The sequence below is a fragment of the Gavialis gangeticus genome, unplaced genomic scaffold (assembly GCF_001723915.1).
Source record: "Gavialis gangeticus isolate Ggan-Ray unplaced genomic scaffold, GavGan_comp1, whole genome shotgun sequence".
In the NCBI taxonomy this organism is placed as follows: Eukaryota; Metazoa; Chordata; order Crocodylia; family Gavialidae; genus Gavialis; species Gavialis gangeticus.
This window is the reverse complement of record NW_017729016.1, coordinates 13,028,342-13,052,888: the sequence shown is the minus strand read 5'-3', so window position 1 is coordinate 13,052,888 and position 24,547 is coordinate 13,028,342. Positions and strand designations below refer to the sequence as shown.

General features: G+C 39.1%; 1 protein-coding gene across 4 annotated transcripts in view; it reads right to left on the bottom strand.

Moving 5' to 3' along the window:
• Positions 1-24,547, bottom strand: part of TRRAP (transformation/transcription domain associated protein) — a 193,842-nt gene that overhangs the window by 106,777 nt on the left and 62,518 nt on the right. For 2 of the 4 annotated variants that reach the window (XM_019512890.1, XM_019512892.1), the window contains exons 22-42: positions 24,103-24,302; positions 23,041-23,258; positions 22,735-22,932; positions 21,908-22,168; positions 20,822-20,983; positions 18,804-18,900; positions 17,841-17,962; positions 15,431-15,601; positions 14,100-14,168; positions 10,802-10,822; positions 9,650-9,769; positions 9,206-9,325; positions 8,726-8,890; positions 6,499-6,680; positions 6,003-6,201; positions 5,460-5,588; positions 4,368-4,634; positions 3,222-3,428; positions 1,489-1,647; positions 1,261-1,395; positions 948-1,058 (exon numbers count right to left, since the gene is read on the bottom strand). In XM_019512890.1, coding sequence (XP_019368435.1) covers positions 948-1,058; positions 1,261-1,395; positions 1,489-1,647; positions 3,222-3,428; positions 4,368-4,634; positions 5,460-5,588; positions 6,003-6,201; positions 6,499-6,680; positions 8,726-8,890; positions 9,206-9,325; positions 9,650-9,769; positions 10,802-10,822; positions 14,100-14,168; positions 15,431-15,601; positions 17,841-17,962; positions 18,804-18,900; positions 20,822-20,983; positions 21,908-22,168; positions 22,735-22,932; positions 23,041-23,258; positions 24,103-24,302 — 3,313 coding nt within the window. The remainder of the gene's footprint in view (positions 1-947; positions 1,059-1,260; positions 1,396-1,488; positions 1,648-3,221; positions 3,429-4,367; positions 4,635-5,459; positions 5,589-6,002; positions 6,202-6,498; positions 6,681-8,725; positions 8,891-9,205; positions 9,326-9,649; positions 9,770-10,801; positions 10,823-14,099; positions 14,169-15,430; positions 15,602-17,840; positions 17,963-18,803; positions 18,901-20,821; positions 20,984-21,907; positions 22,169-22,734; positions 22,933-23,040; positions 23,259-24,102; positions 24,303-24,547) is intronic. The other 2 variants (XM_019512891.1, XM_019512893.1) reach the window with 1 other exon arrangement.

Here is a 24,547-nt window from a genome sequence, read left to right as displayed (position 1 = left end):
AGCGCACAGGGAAACCCCCCCCCCCCTTCCTTTACCTCCCCTCTCAGCAACTGGTGCTTCCCAAGTCTGGGGGGTGGCATCCAGGTTTCTCCCGAGCCCGATCACCAAAACGGGGGGGGGCGCACACTCCCCGGCAGACCCTGAAGCACTTCCAGTCCACTTCCAGGTTCGCTGCCAAGCACTGGAGAGCCCCCCCATGCTACTGTGAGATGCACCTTAGCACCGCAGCAATCACGAGCCATGCCTACTACCTCCAGGTATGAAGAAAAAAAACTTTTAAAGCTGTGCCTGTGACCGAATCGCTTATTCGTTGAATCAGCATCAAATCTTCAGATTTGGCCAAATCAAATCAGGGACAGTGATCCAGATAAACAAGTAGAATCACTGTCCCTGATTCGGCCTGAATCTGAAACTAATAGAGCCCATTTCGCACAGCCCTAACTAAAAGCTGTTATTACTGAAACAAGTTTTTAATATACCTCAGAAATAAAGTCACTTTCTGAAGAGATCCTTAGAACTGAATTTGTCTCGCCAACTATAAAGATGTCTCAGAATACAGTTACAAAGATGAGACAGTCATTTAACAAAATCAAAAAAGACACAAGTTTGCACAATATTGTTTTACTCCAAGAGACTTATCCAATGCCTGTTTAACAAAATGGGAGTCTTTAAATAAAAATTCAAGGAAGCCCCAGCAAAAGTTCCAGACTAACATTTAAAAAAAAAAAAAAGGCCAATGATTTTTGGATGCCCCAAGGCATTTCCAGCCCACTTTCCAGAAAAGTTAATAATTAGTATAAGAACATAACACAACATTCTTATTAATTTCAAAATTTGTAATATTGTTAACACATGTTTATACTAGAGGGAAAACACTATTATGAAAAACATTTCCTGTACTGCTTGCAATGATGCACTGATACATGCATTTTAGACCTATGGAGTACCTGGCAAGCAATTCTAATCAAGAAGTTGACCACTGTATCCGTATGCTGCTTGTCAATTGGCTTGGAAAGAAGTGCATCAGCTCCTGGCAGGGACTGACTACGCCCAAATACCTGTATAAACAAGTTAAAAAAAAATAGGAGACAACAGTATACAAAAATCAAGTTTAAAAATGTGTCTGCAATTCAAACATGAATACATATTAGGTTAACAGAGGTCTATAAAATTATGCAGCAAAGTAAAAACAGATATTGCTTAACAACTGTAAGACCCCAAACAGGTTATAAAATGAAAAAGAAACTGCATATTTCTTACCGCACTTATTGCCCCAGTAGCGGTCCTGAATCTCTTCACTTCTTGGCTAGAATCAACAGACAGCCCTCTCTTAACAGCAGAGGAGGCAGAACTTGCTCCTTCTCCAGCTCCACTTGAATCCATATCTGAGTCTGGCTGAAATATCAGTAACAATCACATCAAAATAAATAAATAAATAAATAAATAAGGTGAGAGGTCTATGTTCACAAAAAAGGTTAACCCTCCTACCTGCTGATCTTTAATTCTCTGCAATTCCCACTTGATAACAACTTCGGCAAGGTCCACAGCCAATTTTCTTTGTTCAATGGTAACGCTGGGAGTGAAGCCCAACCTCTGCATGGCGCTAACCATATGCTGTACCAAATGATGTCTCACCGGGTAATAAACCTATGGAAATAGTTTCAAAATTATGTTATACATAAACTAGCTATAAACCTTGCAAGGAAAAAGCTATGACGATAAAAGTAGCTGCCAAATCTGTATGATGCTCAGCATTTTGTAACTGAGAAAAGAAACTGGTACTTGAAAAGAATTTTTGACCAAGATTTTCATACCAACTACTGAGTTTGGCTACAGAGACTTTAAAAGGATCTGATTTCCAGAGGTCAAGTGTTCAAGTTCTTGGAGGGCAGGAAGAGCACAGACCAACTGCAGATGCTTCCTCAGCCTGACAAAGGATATTTATACCCGAAAGCTTGAAAAGAAGAATTGTTTCAACTAACTGAGTTGGTCTAATAAAAGATATCAGATTTACCCAAAGAACCCCGTCCATGTAGGCATTCTGTTATTTTTAAAGAGGTAAATTGCCAAGTTAAAACGAAAATAAGGGAGGCACTGAAATTCAGCACAAATATACATGTTTGTAAAAAACTTCCCAAGAGTGAAGTTCTTTGGGCATTTCCTAGTTGGCTCAATAGATAATATCATTATGTCAGAATATAAATCAGTCCTATAGGTTACATGGTATCAGATAAGCAAAACCAGGAATTCTCAAAGGGTTTCACTGGAAGAAAAGGGAAGTATTTATTTGATTTATATCCCACCCTAACCAAAAGAGCAGCTCTAGTAGTGGGGAATTTCTGAAGCTACAATAATGCTTACTGAAAGAGTCCTCAATTCTTATTATGCAGTACACTGTGGTCTACAGATTATCATCTTAGCTCTACTGTACCATTTTAGCCTGTAATTTGAGAAACTAACAAAGTGATAAATTTATAGAGTTTTACATATTTGCAACAATCAATTACAGTAACAGCTTAAGGAAATTATATCAGAGAAAGACAGCATTTTAACCAAGTCCTAGTAATCAGAATGACAAAGCATGTTCTTTCAGTTTAAAACTTTCATCGAACGCCTCTTAAAGGCTAATTCAAGCATTTCAATTTTGAGAAATAATTCACTGACCCTGACCCATAGGCAATCCAGGTTAACAGGACTATCTATCAAGTGTTCCACATTGGAACAAAATCACTCCAAACTTCATTCTCAGTGCTTGCATTCAACTGTTTTACTAACTCTTCAGTTGGCTTCCCATTTACACATTTTCTATCCTGTACAAGCTGGTTCTTAAAGTTTATTTGGCTGACCTTTTGCTCAAGTTACAAATGCCTGAAATGCCAATTTGATCTTTAGGGGGAGATTTTTTTTCCTTGAACTGGAAAGTATTTGCCAAGGAGGCTTTGACTAATAAAAAAGGCAATTCCAGAAGATGCGTGAGCAGAAAGCAGGACAAAGCAATGTAAATGAACAAGATAGCATAGTGGCATTTCAAAACCTGTACAGGTAGTATTTCTGTACTTGTTTCAGCTTTCAATAGTTGTAAGTTCATACACATACACAGAATGCAGATGCCTTTAGAAACCGATTCTCGCCTATATAATTTGGATCTCACTCATTTTTATTCACTCTTCTAAACTCTTATGAGTTAAGCTCAATTCTTCAGCTGGTAAGTGTATACATACCTTAAAATGCTGCACTATTAAATGCAAAATATGGACCAACTGTGGAACAGTATGACCCTCTTCTACAATGATTTTTCGTGTCCAGTGAGTCAGCATCTGATGTCCATCCTCCATCCGGGCAGGCACTGCTGGAGTTAGAATAGCCATTGCCTGTCTGACAATAGCTCGAGCCTCCATTGCATGAGCTTTTAAGAGACTATGAAAAACCTTAAAGGAAAATAAGTCTTTTTAGAAAACTGAACAAATTTGCCAAAAATAAAGAAATTAAAAGAAATAAACTACATTTTAACAAAAAGTCCAATGTAAACAACACAGCGCTTTTTAAGACTTAACTTGGACAGGTATTTATACAGCAATAAGTTTCACTTGTAGGGATTAGAACAATCTCTTCTTTCCCTGCTTCTCTTCTTTCTTAATGACCAATGCTAAATTTTACTATATTCTCTCTCCTAAGAATCCCTTGACATTTATCCCTGCCTATCTCAAACTCAGTTCCTTGAAATAAAGTTGCTGACTCTTCACTTTAAGAAACTTTTACATTTAATATGGTGGTTTTTTAGTGCCCAATCTCTATTTCCCCATCATTGTGCCGTTTGACTCTGCCATCTACAAGCACAAATCTTGAATTGGCTTCAATTGGCTCCATGACACCACTCAATTAACTTCTGCCCCTGCAAGTTACTCCTCTAAAACTAAGCTGTTTTCATTCTCTGATCTGTGTTGCCTCTAGCACCAGGAACCAGTCCCTTCTGCAAAAGGCTCTCATTTCTTAGGGCCAGCAGGTGACTGTCCTACCTCACAAACTCCTCTCAGCACAGTCTATTGTGGGTCCCTCTCTCTGTACAAACGCCACCCAGGTGGTCTTGGTCTTAGGATCATAGGGAAATAGGACTGGAAGGGACCTCACAAGGTCATGTAGTCCACCCCCTGCTCAAGGCAGGATCTTCTCTGACTACTCCTTTGGCACTTATGCCCTGACTGAGTTTTTCTGTATTTGGGGTTTTAGTTATTACTTCTGTACAGTTCTACCCTCCATTACAGATGCAAGATTATAAAACAAAGGACCAAAAAGCACACACACACCATAGATAAGTAGTTAAGCGGCATAACATCAATTTTTTTTAAATGCAAATATGTAGAAAATACCTGCAGCACTATCTTCTTATGTATTGCAAATTTTGCTATGATGTGTGCTAAAAGCAAATGCCCACTGTATTTGCATGCTGGGTCCACACACGCCTTAGACAGAAGACAGGGCCAGGCAAAGGTCATCAGGCGCCGTAGCTTGCTGTTGCGGTTCTTATTATTGTCATGAATGTGATGTGGGGCGTGTTCAACAAGAAGTGTAGCAAACTGCAGGAGATAAATTCTGAGCGAATCCAGCATGTCTGCTTGCTTTTCTGGGTCAAGTACCTATTCCCAGGAACATGAAGGTGGGGAAAGAGGAGGAAGAAAAAAAACAAACCAGTGAAATATTGCCATAAGTCCTACATGTATTAGATATAAAAACCATGCACAGGTCAAAGCCCATGAGAAAACACGTTCCTGACATTACTTTATTTATGGACAATCCCGAGAAATTTTAGCAATTTGTCACCACCTATTAGCCCATTTTGCTGAAAAGTGCTCATGTCTATGTAACACCTATCCAGCTTTTAATCTCTTGAGCAAATTACCTTTACTTACACAGCATATGTCTATTTATAGTTATGTTTCCTAAACTGGACAGCACCAACAATTGAGTAAGACTTTCATCTAAGCTCACCTCCCACACAGGAAGTTAATGACATGAGTCATTTCCAAAATGGGAGAGAAAACTGAGCACTTCTGAAGATCCAGCCCTAAAATGCTCACCTTCATCAATCCCCATTTTATATTTGCTGACTACTACTAAGCACATGTAAGTCCCGTGACTGAATTTCAATGTCTCTGTAAAACCGCTGCTCAATGTAGGTGATGGAGCAGATTACAATAATGAATCTTATTTCTGAAGATATATGTTAGTAGGATCTGAACATCACCAGTAAATTAAGTTTTGCTAGACTCATTCAAGCTCCTGCTGCATTTCCCTCTGGGACCATTATTCAATTCAAAATAATTGATCATTTATACTTGTAGAAAGCCCTAGATTGAAATAGCAATGATAATTCAGTTAAGGATAGACATGCCAATGGCCGTGTGGGGTAATACACATCAATTTTTACTTTCAAATGCTTTACTGCAAACAAGGCATGATACCTTTGTTATAAAAACACTGGTGATACTTTCTGGATTGTCTCCTTCTGGGTTGGGTGGTCCCAAAAGCAGTTCTCCTTCTGCCTTTTCAAAACTGTACAAGAAAGCAGGATTCAAGATATGCTGCAGCACCTATAATGCAGGAGGCTAAATTAATAATGTTAAAATTTGAGTTTATTTCCAACTAGTGACAAGCAATATAGTGCAGTTACAGACTCTCAAAGTTCTCCAGTTCTTATAGTTATAGAGGCTGCAGATAAAAGATTTAAGGCAGATGTATGTGAATTTATTCCCTGCACCCCACCCCCAAAAGACAAGAAAGTCTGTCACCTAGAGAAGAGAGACTAAGAAATATTCAGTGTTGAAAGCAAGATGAATTGCTGACTCTACCTATTATTACTCTTCCTTGTTTGGTATTTTCACATAAATGGCTCTACCAATTATTGAACTCATTGACATTTAAGTAAGCAAGTTTTTTTGCCCTGGTTCCCAGAAAGAAAATTAAACCTAAATACCAGCCCACTTTAATTTAATGGCTTTACTTACCTTGGCTTTGAGCTCATCTCCAAAGTTTGGGTCACTGAAGTCTACAAACCGGAAAAAAAGAGCTCTTTTCTGAGCAATACTGTAGTTTTTGGGGATCTCGTCTTCCATGTACTCCTTTAAGAATGTCATATTGCAAAGAAAACGACCTGTAAAAGCCCGAAGCAGCTGGAAGAGCAATTCTATATCACCATAATTCCTTCTGTAAGAACAAACATAAATTAAAAGCTTTTTGTAAGAAATTTCTACCAGTTATTCTGCCAGACTGATGAAGGATTCACTTTTGGTTTAAATATTCACAGTCAGAAGAACACTGTAGGTGGAACATGTGGTTTCAGTGCTGAAGGCAGCATTATAGTATTTTATATTCATACTCTACAACTTCATATGCCACAAAGCATTATCCTGTAGTTTTATTTTGAACATGAAGTAAAGGGTATTAACAAATGTGGAAACCATTGACTTGATCAATTAGGAATAAAATGTTAGTTCCACCTACTTGCAATAATTCAATAAGCAGTATGCCAGCAGTTTAGGTTCTTTCCAGTTCGTTGCGGCCATGTTCTCCTTACGATGTCTCTCTTGAAAAGCTTCGCTTACCCACACACGTTTTAGCTGATTCACTAAGGAGTGCTGATTTGCTAACCAACACTCATCATTTTTAACTATAATACTTATGATCTGTCAAAACACAAACAAGACAAAACATACAAACAACAAATGTAAAGTAGATAGCAGCAATCCTGATGCAAAGGAACACACTTAGGTTTGGCCTAACCAAGAGTCTACTGGACTCAAAGTCCATGGAAAAATTCTCACATGCATTCATCTTTCTTTTTTGTTTCCAGCTCCAGTAATATTTATTTTGAACATCCCTCTTCAGCTCTGGCAGTATCATGCTAATAAATCAAAAGCAGAAAAAAGTCATTTCATCCATCTAGACTTTAAAAAAAAAAAAATCCTCTTTTCCTGCCAGGTTATTGCCTGCATCTTACCTGCCTTAAAAAAAATAAATAAAAGGCAGTTAATTTGACATTTTCTTCCTTCTCATTCCCTAAGATAATGCTAACAAATATGGACAGAAATGGTTTATTTTTAAGCTTTTATTGGAGCTAAAAAACATTAAAGAACAAGTGAATCCATGCTTCTTTGCATGTATAACCAACATCCTTCAACACAGATTTGAACTACGCCACAGCGGGCAATTATTTCAGCTGAAGGGCCACTTAATGAGTTTTGGTGAGCTCAAGGGCCATAACAGTAGCCCTGCATATTGACAGGTACCTTGCCCTCTGGTCACCACCTTGGGACTGGAAATTAGGGTGGCCATCATAGAGGACAGTTTGGGTGTCCTGTGTTCTCTATTGATACAAAAACCAGACGCCTGTATGGTTTTTAATGGCATTGGGTTTCATATCAATAGAGGACAGAGTACAGAAAAATGGAATATCCTCTATGATGGCCACCCTACTGAAAACCCTGTCCCTAACCCCTGACCTTTGCCACTGGAAGCTCCTCCCCTTGCCCCTGAAGGTACTCCTGGGGGGAGAGGGGTAGTTGCCATCTTGGAACAAGAAAAAAACCAAATCATACACTAAAAGTCAAACATCTACTACAATATATATTCATTTTATTCTAAAAAATATTCTTGCCATGATATGTGTGCTTTTGCATAGTATATATAGAGATGATTACTTAACAGCTCAAAAATAAAGTCTTACTCTTGTATGTTGTGTGTGGGTGTATGTATGGTGGGGTGCGTGCATGTGTGGGGGGCTTTGGGCAGGGTGTGGGGGTGTGTAGAGTATGTTGTGGGGCATTCGTATGTGTATGTATGTGAGGGGTTGTGGCAGGGTGTGGGTGTGTAGGGTTTGAGGGGGGAACCCTCCCCCACAAGCCGCACACTTGGCAGTGGCAGCAGTAGCAGGCCCTCGGGGTACTCATGGCCTGTGCAGGTGCAGCCGCCCAGTAGCGCACAGTTCCAGCCAGTTCCCAGAGCTGCATGTGGCAGCAAGGAGCAAAGTCAGGTCAGCCCGCCTCTATCATGCAGGGCTCCCCACATCTCACATGCAGCTCCCAGGACTTGCACGCCACCAGGGGGAGCCCCATGTGATGGAGCTGGTGGCCTGGCCCCGCTCAGTTTCCAGGACTCCACCAGGAAGCAGGGCTCCCTGCCACTTTCCACAGAGTCCTGCGAGCGGGGAAGGAAGCCAGCTCCATTGCACAGAACTTCTCCCCAGTGACACACATGCCCCAAAAGCTTCATATGAGCAATGGGAAGCCAGTTGCAATGGACCAGGCCAACCTGGGCTCTACGCTCTTCCCATCCTGCTGGGTGAGAGCCCAAGCTCCACACTCCCACCAGCCCCAGCCCCACGCTCTGGGTTCCCACCCTGCTGCAGCTTCCCTACCTAATGCCCAGGACAAGCACTGCAGCAGGGACACAAGGAGGAGCTGCTGGACACTGGGGAAACCGAGCAAGTCTCCTGGTGGCTGCAGCAGTGGCAGCAGCAGCCCCGCCTGGAAGCTGTGCATGCTGGCCAGGGTTGGGGCCTGGACCCTCCCATACATGACGGTGGGAGAAAAGTTTGTGAGCTGAGAGGGGTACAATTAATTGATAGGTGCCCATAGCCCAGATGAAATCCCCTGGCAGGCCGGATCTGGCCTGCAGGTCATATTTTGCCCACCCCTGAACCACGCAGGGTATCTGAAAAACAAAGCAATACCTTAATAGCCTGAAACTGAAGATCAAGACGCATTGTGGTAGTACTTGGAGAGCCAGGTCTAACAGCTGCTTGGGTACCACCAGGTAACAAGAGAGTGATAAATCGGTTTGGATTACTTGCCAGGACATCTCTTAAAGGTTTTGCATCTTTGTGTTTTAGAAAACTCTAAACAAAAAGGGTTTTAAAAAAATCATTTTAGAAGTGCATTTAAAAAAAATGCTAAAGCATATCTTCTCTCTGCAGCTCTAAGCACACCTCTCTATATGACTTCAGTAGTACCAAATTTTATGTATTGACTTAATGGTCATAAAGAGTGCCAAATCAACAGCCCCGAAGGCTAAACAACTACATTAATGAATAGATTAAATTGATACAAGAAGAGGTGATCATAAGGAAAGGGAAACAATACACAGTTAAGTGCCATATCAATAATTTCTGACTTGTTACACTTAAAAGGTGACAGTCCTCTGCAAAAGTTACCATGAACATCCTGCTCCACTGTGGATCATTTAAAGTTGCTTCCATCATAAACAGCTCAACAGTTTGGGATGGATGACGTGTCAGAAATTTTATCAGTGGTTCCCTGAATGGACTACCAGCCTGAGAGATTAAAATAAAGTTTCCATTAAAATATGTTTCTTTATTCAATTTGTCCATTTGTCTTCCAATACCTAGTAAAAATTAACACTTATTGTAGAACTTACACCGATGTAAAGTATTTAGGATGCCCATCCCAAGAATTTGTTAGCACTTACAAACAATGAAATAGTGCACCTTTTAAAAATAAAAAAATAAATTTCCAAAAAATCAATATTGTATAGTAAACAATCCTACAGGGGTGACTGGAACAATTCAAGATACGTGTACAATGAACTTACTGTAAAGCATTAATTAAAACAATTAGCATAATTAAATGCCACTTACCTCAATCAACATAGCCCGTTCCGTTTTCATCACGACTTCCAGCAAAGGTTTTACCAAAGTTTGAGGAGCAGCCGGGATTAGATGAAATAAGTTAATGATCGCTGAACAAATCTTCATTTCCTACAGATAAAGAAAAACAGAATCAGAGTAAACTAACATTTGCTACCTAATGATATGAACATATTATTACAGATCCTACCAAAAGCTACTTTTCTCTCTATAAATATTAGCATAACTGGCAAACAAAAGCCAAGTTAACATATAAACAGCAACTACTTACCCCAATACATGAAAAAAAAAAAAATCTGTTCTGGGGAATATCCACCCCCATTTCAACATAAATGTTTTAGTAGGGATGTTTCTGTGTTAAACACTAGACTGTGTGTAATGAAAATGGTGATGACAGAAGTTATGAGTGTCCACAGCTGCACAATGCCAAGTGGCTCAAACTTTGAAATCCAAACATTCTCCTCAAAACTAATTTTCCAAATGCATCCCACAACAGTAAATTAGATGGACATCTCCCTCCCAGCAATAATCATTGCACATTGTATAATTCAGCTCTGCTCCCCACCAAATATTCACTTCCAATGTATGAGCAATTTTACCTTTTTTTAACTGTATAGATTAAAATTTATTTTCCTAGGGCAACAAAGTATATATTCTATCAAATTGGAATTTTTTTTTTTAAATCACTGAATAGAAATCAATTTCTAACCTGCACTATACACCATATCTATAGTGGGATACTATCTGATGGGCTGTGTTTCCTAAACTGAATTTAAATGCAAAGCATTCATCCCCAGCCCTGTGGTCCGATCTGCACAGACAAGCCTCCCGTGGCCACTTGGGAAGATCAGATTGCAGGACTGGGGCCCAATAAGAGCCACTGAAATATTAGTTCCTTTGGGGGGAAAAAAAAAAAAACACTTAAAATCCTGCTCCAAGCTTCCTAGTACAAACATGCTTAACATCCTTCACAGCAAGGTTACTTAAACAACTCTGCCACAGACAAACATAGGACAATTCACAGCACTGCACTCAAAGGCACAATGCACTCTGCCCATTACAGAACAATACAACTAACAAGTCACAGCAAAAAACCAAACACAACAACAAAGAACCTCCTGGTGCCTCCACTGAATGGCTCACCTCTACCCCTTCCACGGCAGGCTGAACCAAAACAAAAATTACAGCATGAAAAACAAAACAAAAACAAAAAGAAAACACAAAAAATGTAAAAAAAAGTATATGCTCTTCTTCAGATTGCAGTCAGAAACTGACTTGAATAGGGTTATGTTCTCACCTCAAACTGACAGAATGGAGACAACGAACATCTCCCGCACTCTGAAATGCTCTCCTGAGGATGGGGAGGAAAAGCATCTTTTTTGCTATTTGTACATCGTTTATACATAACGTCCCATAATCTTGTACACAGTAAAAATATTCGGGGTGAACAAGACAGCAGAAACAATATTGGAATATGTACACACACAAGTATGGCCAACATAGACAACAAAAACCTTCAGCACTTTGTAACAACCTACAAAAGTCCCTCGAATGGACTCCAGCTTCCCACCTCTCCTCAATGCAACTTTTCACATGAGCAGCATTGCTGATGAAGGGGAAAGATTTCATTTCGCATATTCTGAAAAATGCTAGAGAAGACTAGTGTTTAAGAATATATATATATATATATATATATATATATATATATAGCTAGCACTGGAAGAATAAATAAAAAGTTGCATTCCAACTAGAAGTGTTGTTTTAACAGGTAAGTGATCAGGGAGACAGGTTATAAAAAGACCCATTTTATGCGATGTAGGTAAGGAATCCAGTATTCCAGTACGGCAGACATACCCAATACATGGCCCACGAGTCTGCCTGTCTGCACACATGCCTAATTTGAAAAGTAACTTATAAGTAGCCTGCAGGACAGTTTGTGCTGTGAATCTCTGATTTCAGGTCAAACTTGAAAAAGCTTACTAAATAAATGGAACTCAAATTTTTTTTAAAAAGATGCTTTTTAATGTTTTGGGTTGGTTTGGAATTAGCGTTTGTTTTGTTGAAAACACGTGGCTTTGGAGAACTCTGCAATCGTGTTTCAACAGGAAGTAAACAGGTTAGTGCCTTGCCAGTTATTCGGTTTAGCTCCGAGATCTGTACGACAAAACCTGGATCAAAATAAGGGTGTTCAAAAATGACATATCCTAAATTCTCTCCTTTCCATCACTCACTAAACGAGGGGAAAAGGTTTTATTCATTTGTTTTAATTGTAATATAGTGTCCTCAAACTATCCTTTTATTTTTTCCCCTAAGTAATAAATGGGTTCCTAGTTCTTTTCTTCTCAGACTCCACTGAGGTCATAATCTCCTGAATCTAGTTACTAACAGTCAGTTTACTTAAAGACCCAGTCTAGAAAACTATTTTTAATTTGAACCAGTGAGCTTCCACAGTCCTCCCACCCCTACTGAGAAAAAAGGATTAAACATTAAGCACAGCCAGTTAGCCAAGTGGCCACACCACAGTCTCTCTCAGAAGATTAAAAGCAAAAAAAAACCAAAACCCATTGCACTTTATGGTTACATAAATGTCATCTGTTATGTAAACTGTTATAATATCACTGTGTCAAAATGCTTTTATTTCAGCTGACCAATATTTGTATTTTTTTAAACCTTTGGAAATAGTTATCTGAGAGTATATCACATGTGTAACCAAAAATAATCAGAATATATTCACCTAGTGCAAAGAACTCACATCGTTTAAAATATTTTTTCATTCCAATTCAACAATTGGTTATATGGGGGGGGGAGGTTGCTTTCTCCACCCTTCCATTTTAAGACAATCTTTAGAAGACTCAATTTTAAAAAATTAAAAAAAAACAAGTAACAAAGAAACATGGTTCTGACAGGAAACACTTAAAAGCAAAAGAATTAAGTGTGCAACCTCTAACAGCTAGGGACAGCTAGACAAAGAGCTGCTTGCAGCCATGCCCTACTGCTGACTAAAAGGCCACACAATAACATTTGAGTCTTATCTATGTATATTGGAATTGGGGGATGGGGGGGAAAATGGATCCCAAAAATAAGTCTATGAAGGCTATAATACTGTACTGTAAGAGTGATGCTGTATTTATGATGGTCCAGAAACTAGGTGAGAGAAGGATTGCTTAGGGTGATATCTTTAATTGGACCAGCTGTATGATGGAGATAGAGCTAGATGAACTTTCAAATGCAAGGCATTCTTCAACAGGTCTGGATCAGAACGAGCCAGGTACATCACAGTAAAGAGAATTCTAATGCATATATTCTAGAATTAGTTACACACTTATAAAAGAATACACACGCACACATTCTTTTATGTATATAAAAGAATATACGTAAATAAAACAGTATAACTCTGTCTAATAAAAGATATCACCCTAAGACATCCTTGCCTCTTGCACAGTACTGTGCTGCAGCTGATAAAATAGCAGTATTTACTCAACATGCTTGCACAGTAGCCACTTCTAAATCTTAATGCAAGCATAAAGATAAAACCAGTTTCAGTACTAAATATCTCGTGCCATTTAAGTAATGATAACCAAACTTAGATTGTAAGTTCTTTTTCAAAAGGACAAGAAAAGGTAAGAGAAAACTGTAAGAAAGTCACCGTTCTGATTTCTTGAAATAAAGCCACCCAGACCAATTTGAAAACTAAAAGAGAATTCTTTCCTAATTTGGATTGCAACAAGTCTTCACCCTAATAGAAGTGCCCACAACTATAGTACTCTTTTGTCTTTACGCTCTTTGACTTGCAATGTGCAAGGAAATTAATCAAAACTGCTCACAAAAATCTCACTGTTACTTATCATAAGACAGCCACCTTAACTATGGATTTTTTTAAATCAGAAACCGTACTGAAGATGGAGAGAAATGTTGTATGTAATATAAATTTTTGTGACAAAATGCAACATGAACATCCAACATATTCAACAAATGACTATCAAACCTAAGTTGAATAATTAATAAGATTGTCTCGTTTGAGATTATGGTGTGATCTTTGTTTTATTTATTAATTATTAGGTTTATATCCTGCCCTATCCAAAAGGCTCAGAGCTGCTATAATATATTATAATAGGGATGATGCAACCATCTTATTTTGTAATCCATTCCATGAAGGGAGAACATTAATCTGGCAGTCCCCTAAAAACAGCAAGGGTATGCTCACCCAACCCATTTGCAGATTTAGGGCATAAGCTGTCACTCACACTGGGTAAGCAGTTTCCTGGATGAAGTTTGAAGTTTTCATGAATATTCAATAATTTTATGTTGCTTTGTCATAAAAACCCATCAGCGTGCAACTAATTTTAGTAATATCTACAAGTGAATAAATTCTGCATTTCCCAAAGCTTTGTACTATTTACTTCAGCTTTTCCCTCCTCCATAAAAGGAACCATTCACTTACATTTCCATCACTCCTCTGTCCTCCTTTATGTGTAATAACTACCACTTCCATCCACTTACGCAGGTGTTGCTGTAAAGAAATTAAACAGTAGCACTGTTACCCTAATTTTACAGTTCCACTTAAACAAAGCAACAATACCGGTCACAGCAAGATTTACACCAGATGAAGCTGAAGCTGAAATTGCTTATAGTTTGAAGGAACAAACTGAAAAATAAATAAATTGGTTGCATTTATTTTAGCTCTGTTGATTGGGGAGGTGAGCTTGTTACTTGCAACCCAATAGTTTGCTCCAGGTGTGTTTTGAAAGACTGCTTCTCAAATGCCTTGGTAACTACAGCCAGAAGAGTTTTAATCAATCTATGCTTAATTTGAAAGCTGCAGTCCTTTTTTTAACCCCCTGAACGCAGATATCCATGGTTGTCATTTCAAAACCAGGGTGCTAATATGCTTCACCTCAAGATCATTAAGAACATTTAGGTTTTAAAAAGGCAGCAGGCCATAGAAGTTTTTCTAAAGAGAGTGGAAAACCTGTAATGGTTGCCTATTCATTCCCCACGTGGTACAACAACAGTTGAGATTACCAAAGGGCTGTTATGGACCCTCAACTGTGGAGCAAGTTTCACCATTTAATCCCAAAGAACCCAAATTTGTTGATATTCAAAGAAAGCTGCAAGTCCTTTTCCACCATATTTTCAAGGGACAGAAATTAAAGTGTATGAAGACCGATGGAAAGACATTTAAGTCCCAGACACAAAGAGGCCCCCTCTAAATTGGCATCTGAGGCTGGACACCCTCATACATCCCTACACATATGCTACTGGTTCATATCTGGTCAAATTATCTGTTCACATTTTAATGGACAAGAGCCAATGGTAAAGTGATCAAGGCTTTCCTTTTGCATTATGAAATTCAAATATAAAAAGGGAGACTACAGTACTATCATTTTAGCATTCAAAAGATGCACCAACCTGCCCAGGCAATGTTTATCCAACTACAAAAGGAAAACAAGCATGTATCCTGACAGCCCATGTTTAGATGAAGAAATTTGTCCTGGGAGTATAACCAAGTTTAACTTCAATAGATGAAAGTCCCAGCCCTCCACCCCCCAAGTTCAGTTAGAGTATGGTTTTCAAATTCTAATCACGCAAACCTTTAATAATGTAAATTAACACTGACAATTAGTAAAGCAGGGAAACCTCTCACGTAATTCTATTCATTAATTCACAATTCGGCTTTCTTCGACTCTTGAATTGTATGGATGTCAGATGAAACAAATTCAGTTAAAATAAATCTTCTTATCAAGAATAGTAAAAACCATTAATGGGACTTACCATCATCTGGTCACAGAATTTGTCATTAAAAGAGTTTGGAAAAAGGCGTGTGACGGAAGTCAGACGGTTCACAACATTTAATGTCAGGCTTCGATAATCTCCCAACATCATAAGCAACGGTCTCATGTGTGTGTGAATTTGATCTACTTCTATTGTGGCTCCTTCTAAGAACTGCAAAGAAGTAAAGCAACTGCCATAAAATTCAGTTACTTCTGAAGAGACGCTTCCACAAAGCAATTATGCAGAAAAGGCTCTGCATTTTTTTTTTAAGTTCACAGCTGCACAATAAAAATGATACTGCTGATGTCCAGCTTTAAAAACTACAATTCATGGCAGCATGGACCCAAGAAGAACGTGCTTAATCCTGATGCATGCAAACTGGAGATTTTCTTCTTATATTACTAGTGTTAAGTGTGGAATTCTAAAATGGAGTAGTAGTGTGGAATCATTTCCTCTCTTCTTCATTAAACCAGCGGTTTTAAAATTACAAGACAGAATGTAATGGCTCCATCTATATTAGAAACTAACTTGACTAACTTTGTCTTCATATTATGTTTCCACAATATACACAGACTGGTGTTCAATGTCTCCACCCACTCATGTTGCAGAACTGCATTTCCAAAGGAGGAAGTGTAGGTAATAAATCTATATTGCCTCAATAAGGGGAGATAGATACCAGAAAACAGATGAAGAAATGGTCACCAGTAATGCACTTTAAAGTATCTTATTGAAAGGGATTGGGAGGATAGCAAAACAGTTACCCATATGTGGGCCACAACCACAGGCAGAAGGACCTGGTCACAATTAAAAAGCAGCATGTGGAAGAGTTTATAGGACAAGTCAGTACTAGCTTATGCCCCAAGCAAGAATGAAACACTGCAAGTTACCATATTGTTATGAAGTACTAACACTACATGGACAAGCAATATTTAGAGCCAATCACATCAGTAACTGGTTATAAACTTGGTTTGAAAACCATAAGGCCAGGTTTTCGGCTGAGAACTCCCACAATCCTTCTGCATTCCAAGGTAGCATAAAAGGGCCCTGGGATTTGGCTTTAAACAGCAAGAGAGATTTTTCCCTGGTATAAAGCTGCTTCTGTCCCAACTAGTCCCACATTATTGTGGTGATGAGCAGAAGAGATGAACATCCTACACCAGAGGCGTAATACAAAGCAGCCCCTTAGCTTCTCTAACTTTTATCAAGGTCAGACTTTAGGAATAAAGAGTTAACCATCTCCAACACTTTCTTTCCTGCTGCAATGGAGAAAGCTCAGTCCCAGCAAAGTACCTGACCCCTAGCATATATAGGGCCTACAAATCTGCAGTTGTGTCGCGCTCAAATTTCTGGCCCTGCACAGCCAGATCCAGCCTTAGGCAAGACCCCATCCAATCAGATCTGGCCATGTGTTTGATCATGTGCTGGCTCATAAGGGTCTCCCAGGGGTCTGCAGGTTGAGCAACCGCTGCTGTAGGCCACCAGCATTAGCGTGAATACTTTTCAAGGGACAGATATTAGAGTCTATGTGGACCATGCACTCTGTGTAGTAAGCTAGCATGTCTGCCCCTCTTTATGAAGAGGATGATAAATAGTAAATATACATTAAGTATCGATGGCCACGTCCAGACAAGCACAGACGTTTGGTTCCCTGGGGACAAGCAGCACTAGCACATCTTGCACTACAGCTATTTGTCCCTGGTGCACAGCAAGTTACTCTGGGTGGGGTAGGGGAAGCTGAAGTCAGCACTGGGCCAGCCCCAGCAGCCTTACCTGGGACCCTGGGGGCCTCCTGCGGCTACAGCAGCAGTGATCCTACCAGGCAGAGCCTGGCTGACAGGATATCCAGGGGTCAAAAAAGGAAAAAAAACAAAACCCCATGGAAAAAGATGCAGAGCAGCGCATGCGTGGGCAGTGCTCCCTTGCAACACGGAGAACACCTGACTGTGCAGTACGTGGCACTGCAGACGTGTTTGCAGCACCACATAATCGATCGGCCATACTCGTCTGGATGCACCAAATAAGTGCAATCAAACTGCTACATTGTAATTGAATCTGTATCAGAGGACTAGCAACACACTGAAAGCATGTAAAAGATAAGACTATTTTGGGGGGTTAGGACTGGCATATCTTTAACTCTGGAATAAGAAAACACTGACTGTAGCTGTCCTAAAGGAAAATGTGGTCTCTAATCAAAAGCTTGTATGCCTAGTTTCAGTGAAGGAAATTGTTATGGCTAAATTCACATCCTCCCAAAAACTTCTGACAAACTCAATTATATTGGTGCCACTCTGGAGATAAACATAACAAACCAGTCATGAATCCTAGTAGACACACAGATTCTTTGTTATGCTGTTTCTTGGGAAAAGCAAAAAAGGATAGACCAAAGCAGTATTGTTTTAATATCACTAACCTTTCTCATGCATGCCTCTCCTGCCTCCTGCAGTTCATTATTTGTTGAGTTAAGTGCCTTGAAAAGTGCAGCAATAATTTTCTCTCTTGACTGAGGCAAGTAATTGCAGGCAGCTAGAGCATCTGCAAAAATCAAAAGTAATTTTGTTTTCCTTGTTAACTTGAAATACAAAGAGGTAAGCCAATTTTTGTTTTTATTCCCTTTTTCTGTTTCTTCTATTTCAACAGAAATTACTGACAACTAAAGTTTACCATGCATTGCCAAAAGCAACAGATTTCACAAGAGGAAAAAAAAAAGACCAGAGCTACTATTAATAGTGTTTTTAGATATCCCAAGTGCTGTTCAGGGTAATTATTCCAAAAATATATTTTTGAGTTCAAATACTTAGGGCCAAAAAGCTGACTGTAAATAACCAACCTCAGAAACACTGTCACCAAAACAGATTATGTAAAAAGATAATAAAGACCAAACTTTGCTCTTCTATATATGCAATCAAACCGGTTTCAGCAAGGGAGAAAGACTAATGCCAAGAAAGCAAGTAAGAGAAAATGGCAATATGGGAATAAGACAAATATTCAGAAAAGTGCTAGTATTTTTTGATACAACATTTAATTAGAGTCCTTGTCATCAAAGTAAATATTTAGGAATTACTCATTTTCAGAGCATATTATTCTATCTTTTTTATTAAGTCTGGCAATAAAGTCATGCTTGGAAAAAACAAAGATTCAAAATCCTGCTGCCTATAAAAGTTGATGCCTAGTTTACTTTTTCACTCTCTCAAATTAACTTTTTTTTATTGCTTTTAAAAATCATTTGATTCATCACTTTGAAGAATCTTATTCATTCAAAATACAGGCTCCCACAAACTATCCCAAAACCATGAATATAAACCACTGTGAAGAAACATGGCCGTTTTTCACAACACCTACTTACTAAAAGCTTCACTTATATGCTTCAACTTACTTAAAGCAGCAATCCGAAGAGGGACAAGCGATGGAAGACTTTTGTAACAAGGTAATTTCATCAAACCAGCATCTTCAGCCTCACATAAATTCAACAGCTGAAATTTAAGACAAGTTTAGTCCAGCAACTACTATGAAAGAGGTCAAAACAATCTTTCCAGTTAAAATTTTTTATACAGTAATAATCCCTTCCACACAGCTCTGCTCTTTGCAATTAGTAACTTTAAGTTGTTTTCAAATAAGCATTTATTTCCATGATAGATGCAACACATTTCCAACCCTTAAAGCAGTGGTCTCCAACCTTTTTAAGATCACCTTTGGCATTTAAAATCAACCCAAGATCTACGTGTACTGCTGCTATCCTCCTCTACAACCTGCCCAGCAGGTAAGCCTGTGTGAAGGGAAGGGTGGGGAAGCAGATCGAGGCAGAGGAGAAAAAACTATTTGGGGGCGCACTTCCCCAACAGGTAAGTCCCAACTGGCCAGGGCCCCGCTCAACTTACCTCTGCAGCATTGTCCCTTACCACAGAGGGCTCAATCTAGCCCCTGCCCCATCCCTTCCCCAGGGACTGACCTGCTGGGCTGGGGTGCACACGTGCATGCACGCGGGCACTCAGCCCCACACCCCAACCTTGGATCGACTCCAAGAGGCTCCAGTATCTACCAGCGGATCTCCACTGGTGACCACTGCCTTAAAGTGTCAACACGCACAATTAATTTCCTAGCTTGCTACTCTATCTAGCTCAGGAGAGAACTCCTTTCCATACAGGAGCTTCTATTCCTTGGGTCAGGTTTCAGTCAATGTCAAGGCAACCAGGAGTTCACCACGCCTGACTGACTCAGGGTTGGACTCGATGATCTGCTCAGGTCCCTTCCGACCCTAGAAACTATGAAACTACGAGACTGAGAAGGCAGATCATCATAATGGCCTGAAGCAACCTTGATAAGAAGAGTGATGGTTTCGAGACCAATGTAGACTATGGAGTGCACACAAGTTTTAAAGACTGAGTAAAGGGGTTAAGTTCAGGGGGAACAAGAAACTTTCAGAAATTAAGATGTTTTGTTAAACATGGAAGTTAACTGGTGAGTGGACATTAATATTTGACACACTTAATGCATAGGGGAGGAATTGGATGCTCTTACTACACTTTTTTTTCAACCTCCTCTCTTTTGCTTGAGGACAAAATACGGGATGTCTCCATCTCAGAGAGGAAACAGGAATCCATCTGTCTTGATCCACAACCTCAACACTGAGATAGCTCATTGGAGTCACGAACCTTTGAAAGCCAAGTACACTGGGAGCAATGCAGTTGAAAGACAAGGCGGCTAGACAATTTTTCTTGGGTTATGGGGAAATATAGGATTTTAATCAGCTTCAATACAATAGCTAGGACATTAGGCGAGCCTTCTCTTTTCTGGACTGCCTTAGTTCTAAAAGACCATACTTTTTTGCTCATTTATTTCTGTGGAGCACTAAGAAACCTAACTGGATGTTTATCAACCAGAAATCAGGATTGAAAGTTGGTCTATTTACAGTTTGTAATGCATTTAGTTAAAGCAGTTACTGGACACAAGCTAAACCAATATAAGCACTTTAATACTAACATAATTGAGTCTACACTTGGGAGTTGTACCAATTTACTTAAATGACTGCCAAAAATAAAAGGGTGTATAAATTAGGCCTGAGGCACTTGAAGATCAATACTGAAAGTATCATATCAGGATGAGGAGTTAACACCTCTGACACAAAAACATTCTAGGCATCTTAAATTGTTTCAGTTCACAGGCACAGACATGCAGGACTTCAGTATGCATTTCAACAGCTACATTCCCAATCAGAACTAAAGCTTAAATTCAACAGCAAGTATTGATACTTGCATTTGGTAGAGCATAAGATTCAATCTATAGTAAGTACATTATTGCTGCATATGCATATTTATAACATACTGACAGTGCTTAGAATTATTTTGTACAGTCATTATGTTTAAAATAACAGAGCATATAAAAAAAATGAAGTACCTCTGTGTAGAAAACCTTGTGTTCCACAACATTGAGATCCATTGTAAACAGTCGGGGCTGCAAAGTTGTGCAAAATGTGTTTCCCTCCATTAGTCCAATCTGGGCATTTGCAGGCTGATGTCTAAGTAAGTGTTTTTTAGGAGGAACCATGTCTTGGAGGACCTGCAAATTATCACTTTTTAGAATAGTTCTGTAATTGCCTGGTCTAAATCAATGAACTATTAGGTTACTAAGAAGATATCTCAGTAATGCTCTTGTGGTTCTATCCACTATCCTATATACTCCCTGCTCTATGTATGGATTACAACTGTGAAATCATTTCTTTTGTAGCAAATTTATAGAAAGTCTGCTTCACCAGCTTTTTTGTTGTCATTTTAAAAGGATTTCAGTCAAGGGGAAGCAAGAAAAGCTGATTCCTGCCAGCAAAAAGTACTTTGGGGACATTTAAACTGGGGACCTGGAAAGGAAGCAGCACTGCTGGGTCTTATTGTCCATGCATGGAGGCTAGCATGGGATGTGGTCAACAGTCTGTGCCCAGAGAAAGGAATAAAATCCATTTTAGAACTTCAGGAACAACGTTAAATTGAATGAAGATTTTGATCCTCCCCGTAGAGACACTTAACACGTTTGCCAAGAAATTTCTGTCGACAAACAGCCTGATTAACTCTTTAATGTATATCAGCATTACATGCTTTTAAAATGCACTAGAATGTTTTCATAACCAAGTTTTAAACCATGATGTGGCATACAAGTCTGCTATCACCTTCCTGTGGAGAGCAACAATCCAATACAAATTTGCCTCTCTGGACACCTGTCAGGGGATACATAGAAATAAGAAACCATGAAAAGCAGCCTTCAAAGACAGTAGCCTTGGTGTCTCCCTATACCACTAAGTGTCATTAGAAAGAAAGTTAGTGCCCTGGGCTGCTACTATGAAAGCCAAAAAATATCCAGGATTAAAAACACTTTAAAACAACACTTCAGAACTTAGTTAACTCACATGTGAAAACATTGTTTAAAAAAGCATTTTACAAAACAGAAATATTCAACCACTTCAAAATTACTCAGTCTCAGCAACCACCTCACCTCTTTATGTGGCTCCATGATCACAGTAACACTTTTCCCTGTAACCTGTGCAAGCACTTGCAAGGAATGCATAGCTTGCTTTCTTACAGTAGAGTTTGGAGAGGTCACTTCTCGAACCAGGTCATGTGTTACATGATGGAAAGACTTTTCCTGTGCTGCTAGAATTTCTTCAGTCTTTTCTTCATCTTTCAAGGGAGTTGCACATCTAATCAGTAGCTGCTCTAGTGTCGTCTTTGCCATAGCCACTGCTCCATTGGAAACCTAAATAGTCATGGATTTGTTAGTACTATCTTATGCAGAGTTGTGACCTTTACCATGAGAGTCGTGTTCAGTTGAGAAAGACTATTTGTAAGAAATTTAAATCTGTAAAAGTTCAACAGATTATTTTTTAAACCAGCCTTCATACCATTCATCCAAAAAACAGCAGAGCTGAGTGCTGTGTAATTTTATAAATGAAGTCTAAAGGCTGGAACGTCCTCGGAGCTCTGCCACAGAACAATTCACAACTCAGAAAAGGTCAAGAACTCTATTCTCTAAGCATCTACTGTTAACAAGCTGCTTGACAGCAAGATACACTTATTTTTTAGCAGAAACAGAACAAAAGAAAATGAAAGATAACATTTGCTCACTCAAACTACAGTATGTTTAACATTATGTTGTCGATTAAAGCTATGGATCACTTAACACTTGGGTAACCCAGAGCTGAATATGATCATTCTGAATCTTCACTTAGGTTAAATAAAGAGATGAAAAGCAACTGTTACAGCCACGTACACTGTGAGATAAGCAAGCCCAGCAAGTGTAAATTAAGATAAATTGTGAAATACCTCTCCAGTTAGATCCATCATGACAAACAGTAGTGCCTTGAGGAAAGTCTGCTGGTTCTGAAGGACCCAAATAAGAGGCAGTCGTTCCATGAGGAATTTAATGGAAACCACACCGCCTAGCTTGGCATACCAAGCTTGTTCGTAACAACAGGCGCATAAGCGCTCCACGATGTATGAAAACAAAGGAAGCTGACAAGCCTGAAAACAAAAACAAAAAAAACAAAAAAAAGAGTTGGGTGTCAACTACGCGTTTAATTCCTTACGAGTTAAAAATGTATTTTGGAGCAGAGTACAAAGTTTTATTACCCTTTCCTTAGAACCAAGAATGATGCTTGCAACATCAAATATCACAGCAAGGGCCACCTCCCCTATTTTGCAGAGTTCCTTCTCCTCATACGCCATACAGATTGCTATGGCATCAATAAGTACCAAGGGATCCATTCCTTTTGATCCATTTTCTTCGCTATGAAACATGGCTGTGCTGGGCTGACTTCCAACCTGATAGCACTGTAGCAAGAAAGGCCCTATAGTTTATATTGAAAAAAGAACAGACAATGGATACTTCAGTACAACAGTAACTTCTAATTGAAAGACTATCATCTCCGATCAACCAATTACAAAACTGGTGAGCATTATGCTTATTTGCATGTAAATGGATTGGAGTAATTTTTTTTTTTTGTCTTTAGTGGAATGTTTCTTCCTTTAATTTAGTGACTGCATATTGCACAGGTCCCCTAGGAAGATTAAATTAAAACTCATCTTATGAAACTCAAATTACATTAAGCACTGAATATAGTGGTGCACAGCATGCCTTTTCTCAACATCTGAGCTATAGGAAAGGGCCAAGTCAAGACTATTACTTCATAGATACAGCAGTGTTCTGCATCGCTTCCACAGCTATTCCAATGATCCTTCAGAACTATCAAAAAGGTCCAAAACCCAATATGGGGGAAAACCATCTATAAAATGACTCTTGTAGCTACAGCTGTAATGCTTTCTATAGCTACAGCTATAGCTAGACATGGCTCCAAGCCTTGATAAGCACTGTATTTTTAGGTACAGGATGTGCCCATCTTATTTTTGTATAATTTTTAAGTCTTAAACCTCTGACTTCTTATGTATACCTTCAAAACTATTAAATTAAACATGTTTCAGTTAGTTTATACGATTTGAAAAAAAAAAAAAGAGAGAACATGCATTCAAAAGTGTGCTGTAACAGTGAGGAGAAAATCATGTTATAAAACAAAGACTTTCAGAGTAGCAAACTGTAAGTTTGTTTTTTTCCTAAACAAGTGATTTAGTACAACGAACTAAGCCCCTCCCAAGATACCAGGGCAACCCACGTACGTTCTATCCTGCTTAACTCACCACATTGCTGAGCTACTGCCACCATCGTGTAATGGCGGATGAGGCTGGCTACAAAAGGGAGAGCACTAGGTCGCAGATCTTTGATGACTGCTGACATGAATGCACCTGTCAATGCTTGTTCAAATGTTTTACGGGCTGGAGTATCCTGGGCTTTGTACCGATGTGAAATAATCACATTGGGTATGGACTTCTCCGTAAAGCTGAAAAGACAAAATTAAATCTATTATAAGCCTAAACTACCATACTGACAGTTCAACCATGAACAGCAAGGACTTAATTTACAGTTTGTTCCTTAGCTCTAACCCCTACCTTTCTCATTCTGATAAAGCTAGATCAGTTCATTTATTCCATATTAATTTTGGCAACTACTGGTGTCAAGCATGATGGATGGTTCAATTTCATCAAGAACATTTAAAGCCAGTGGCTCAGAAGAAGCAACCCATAT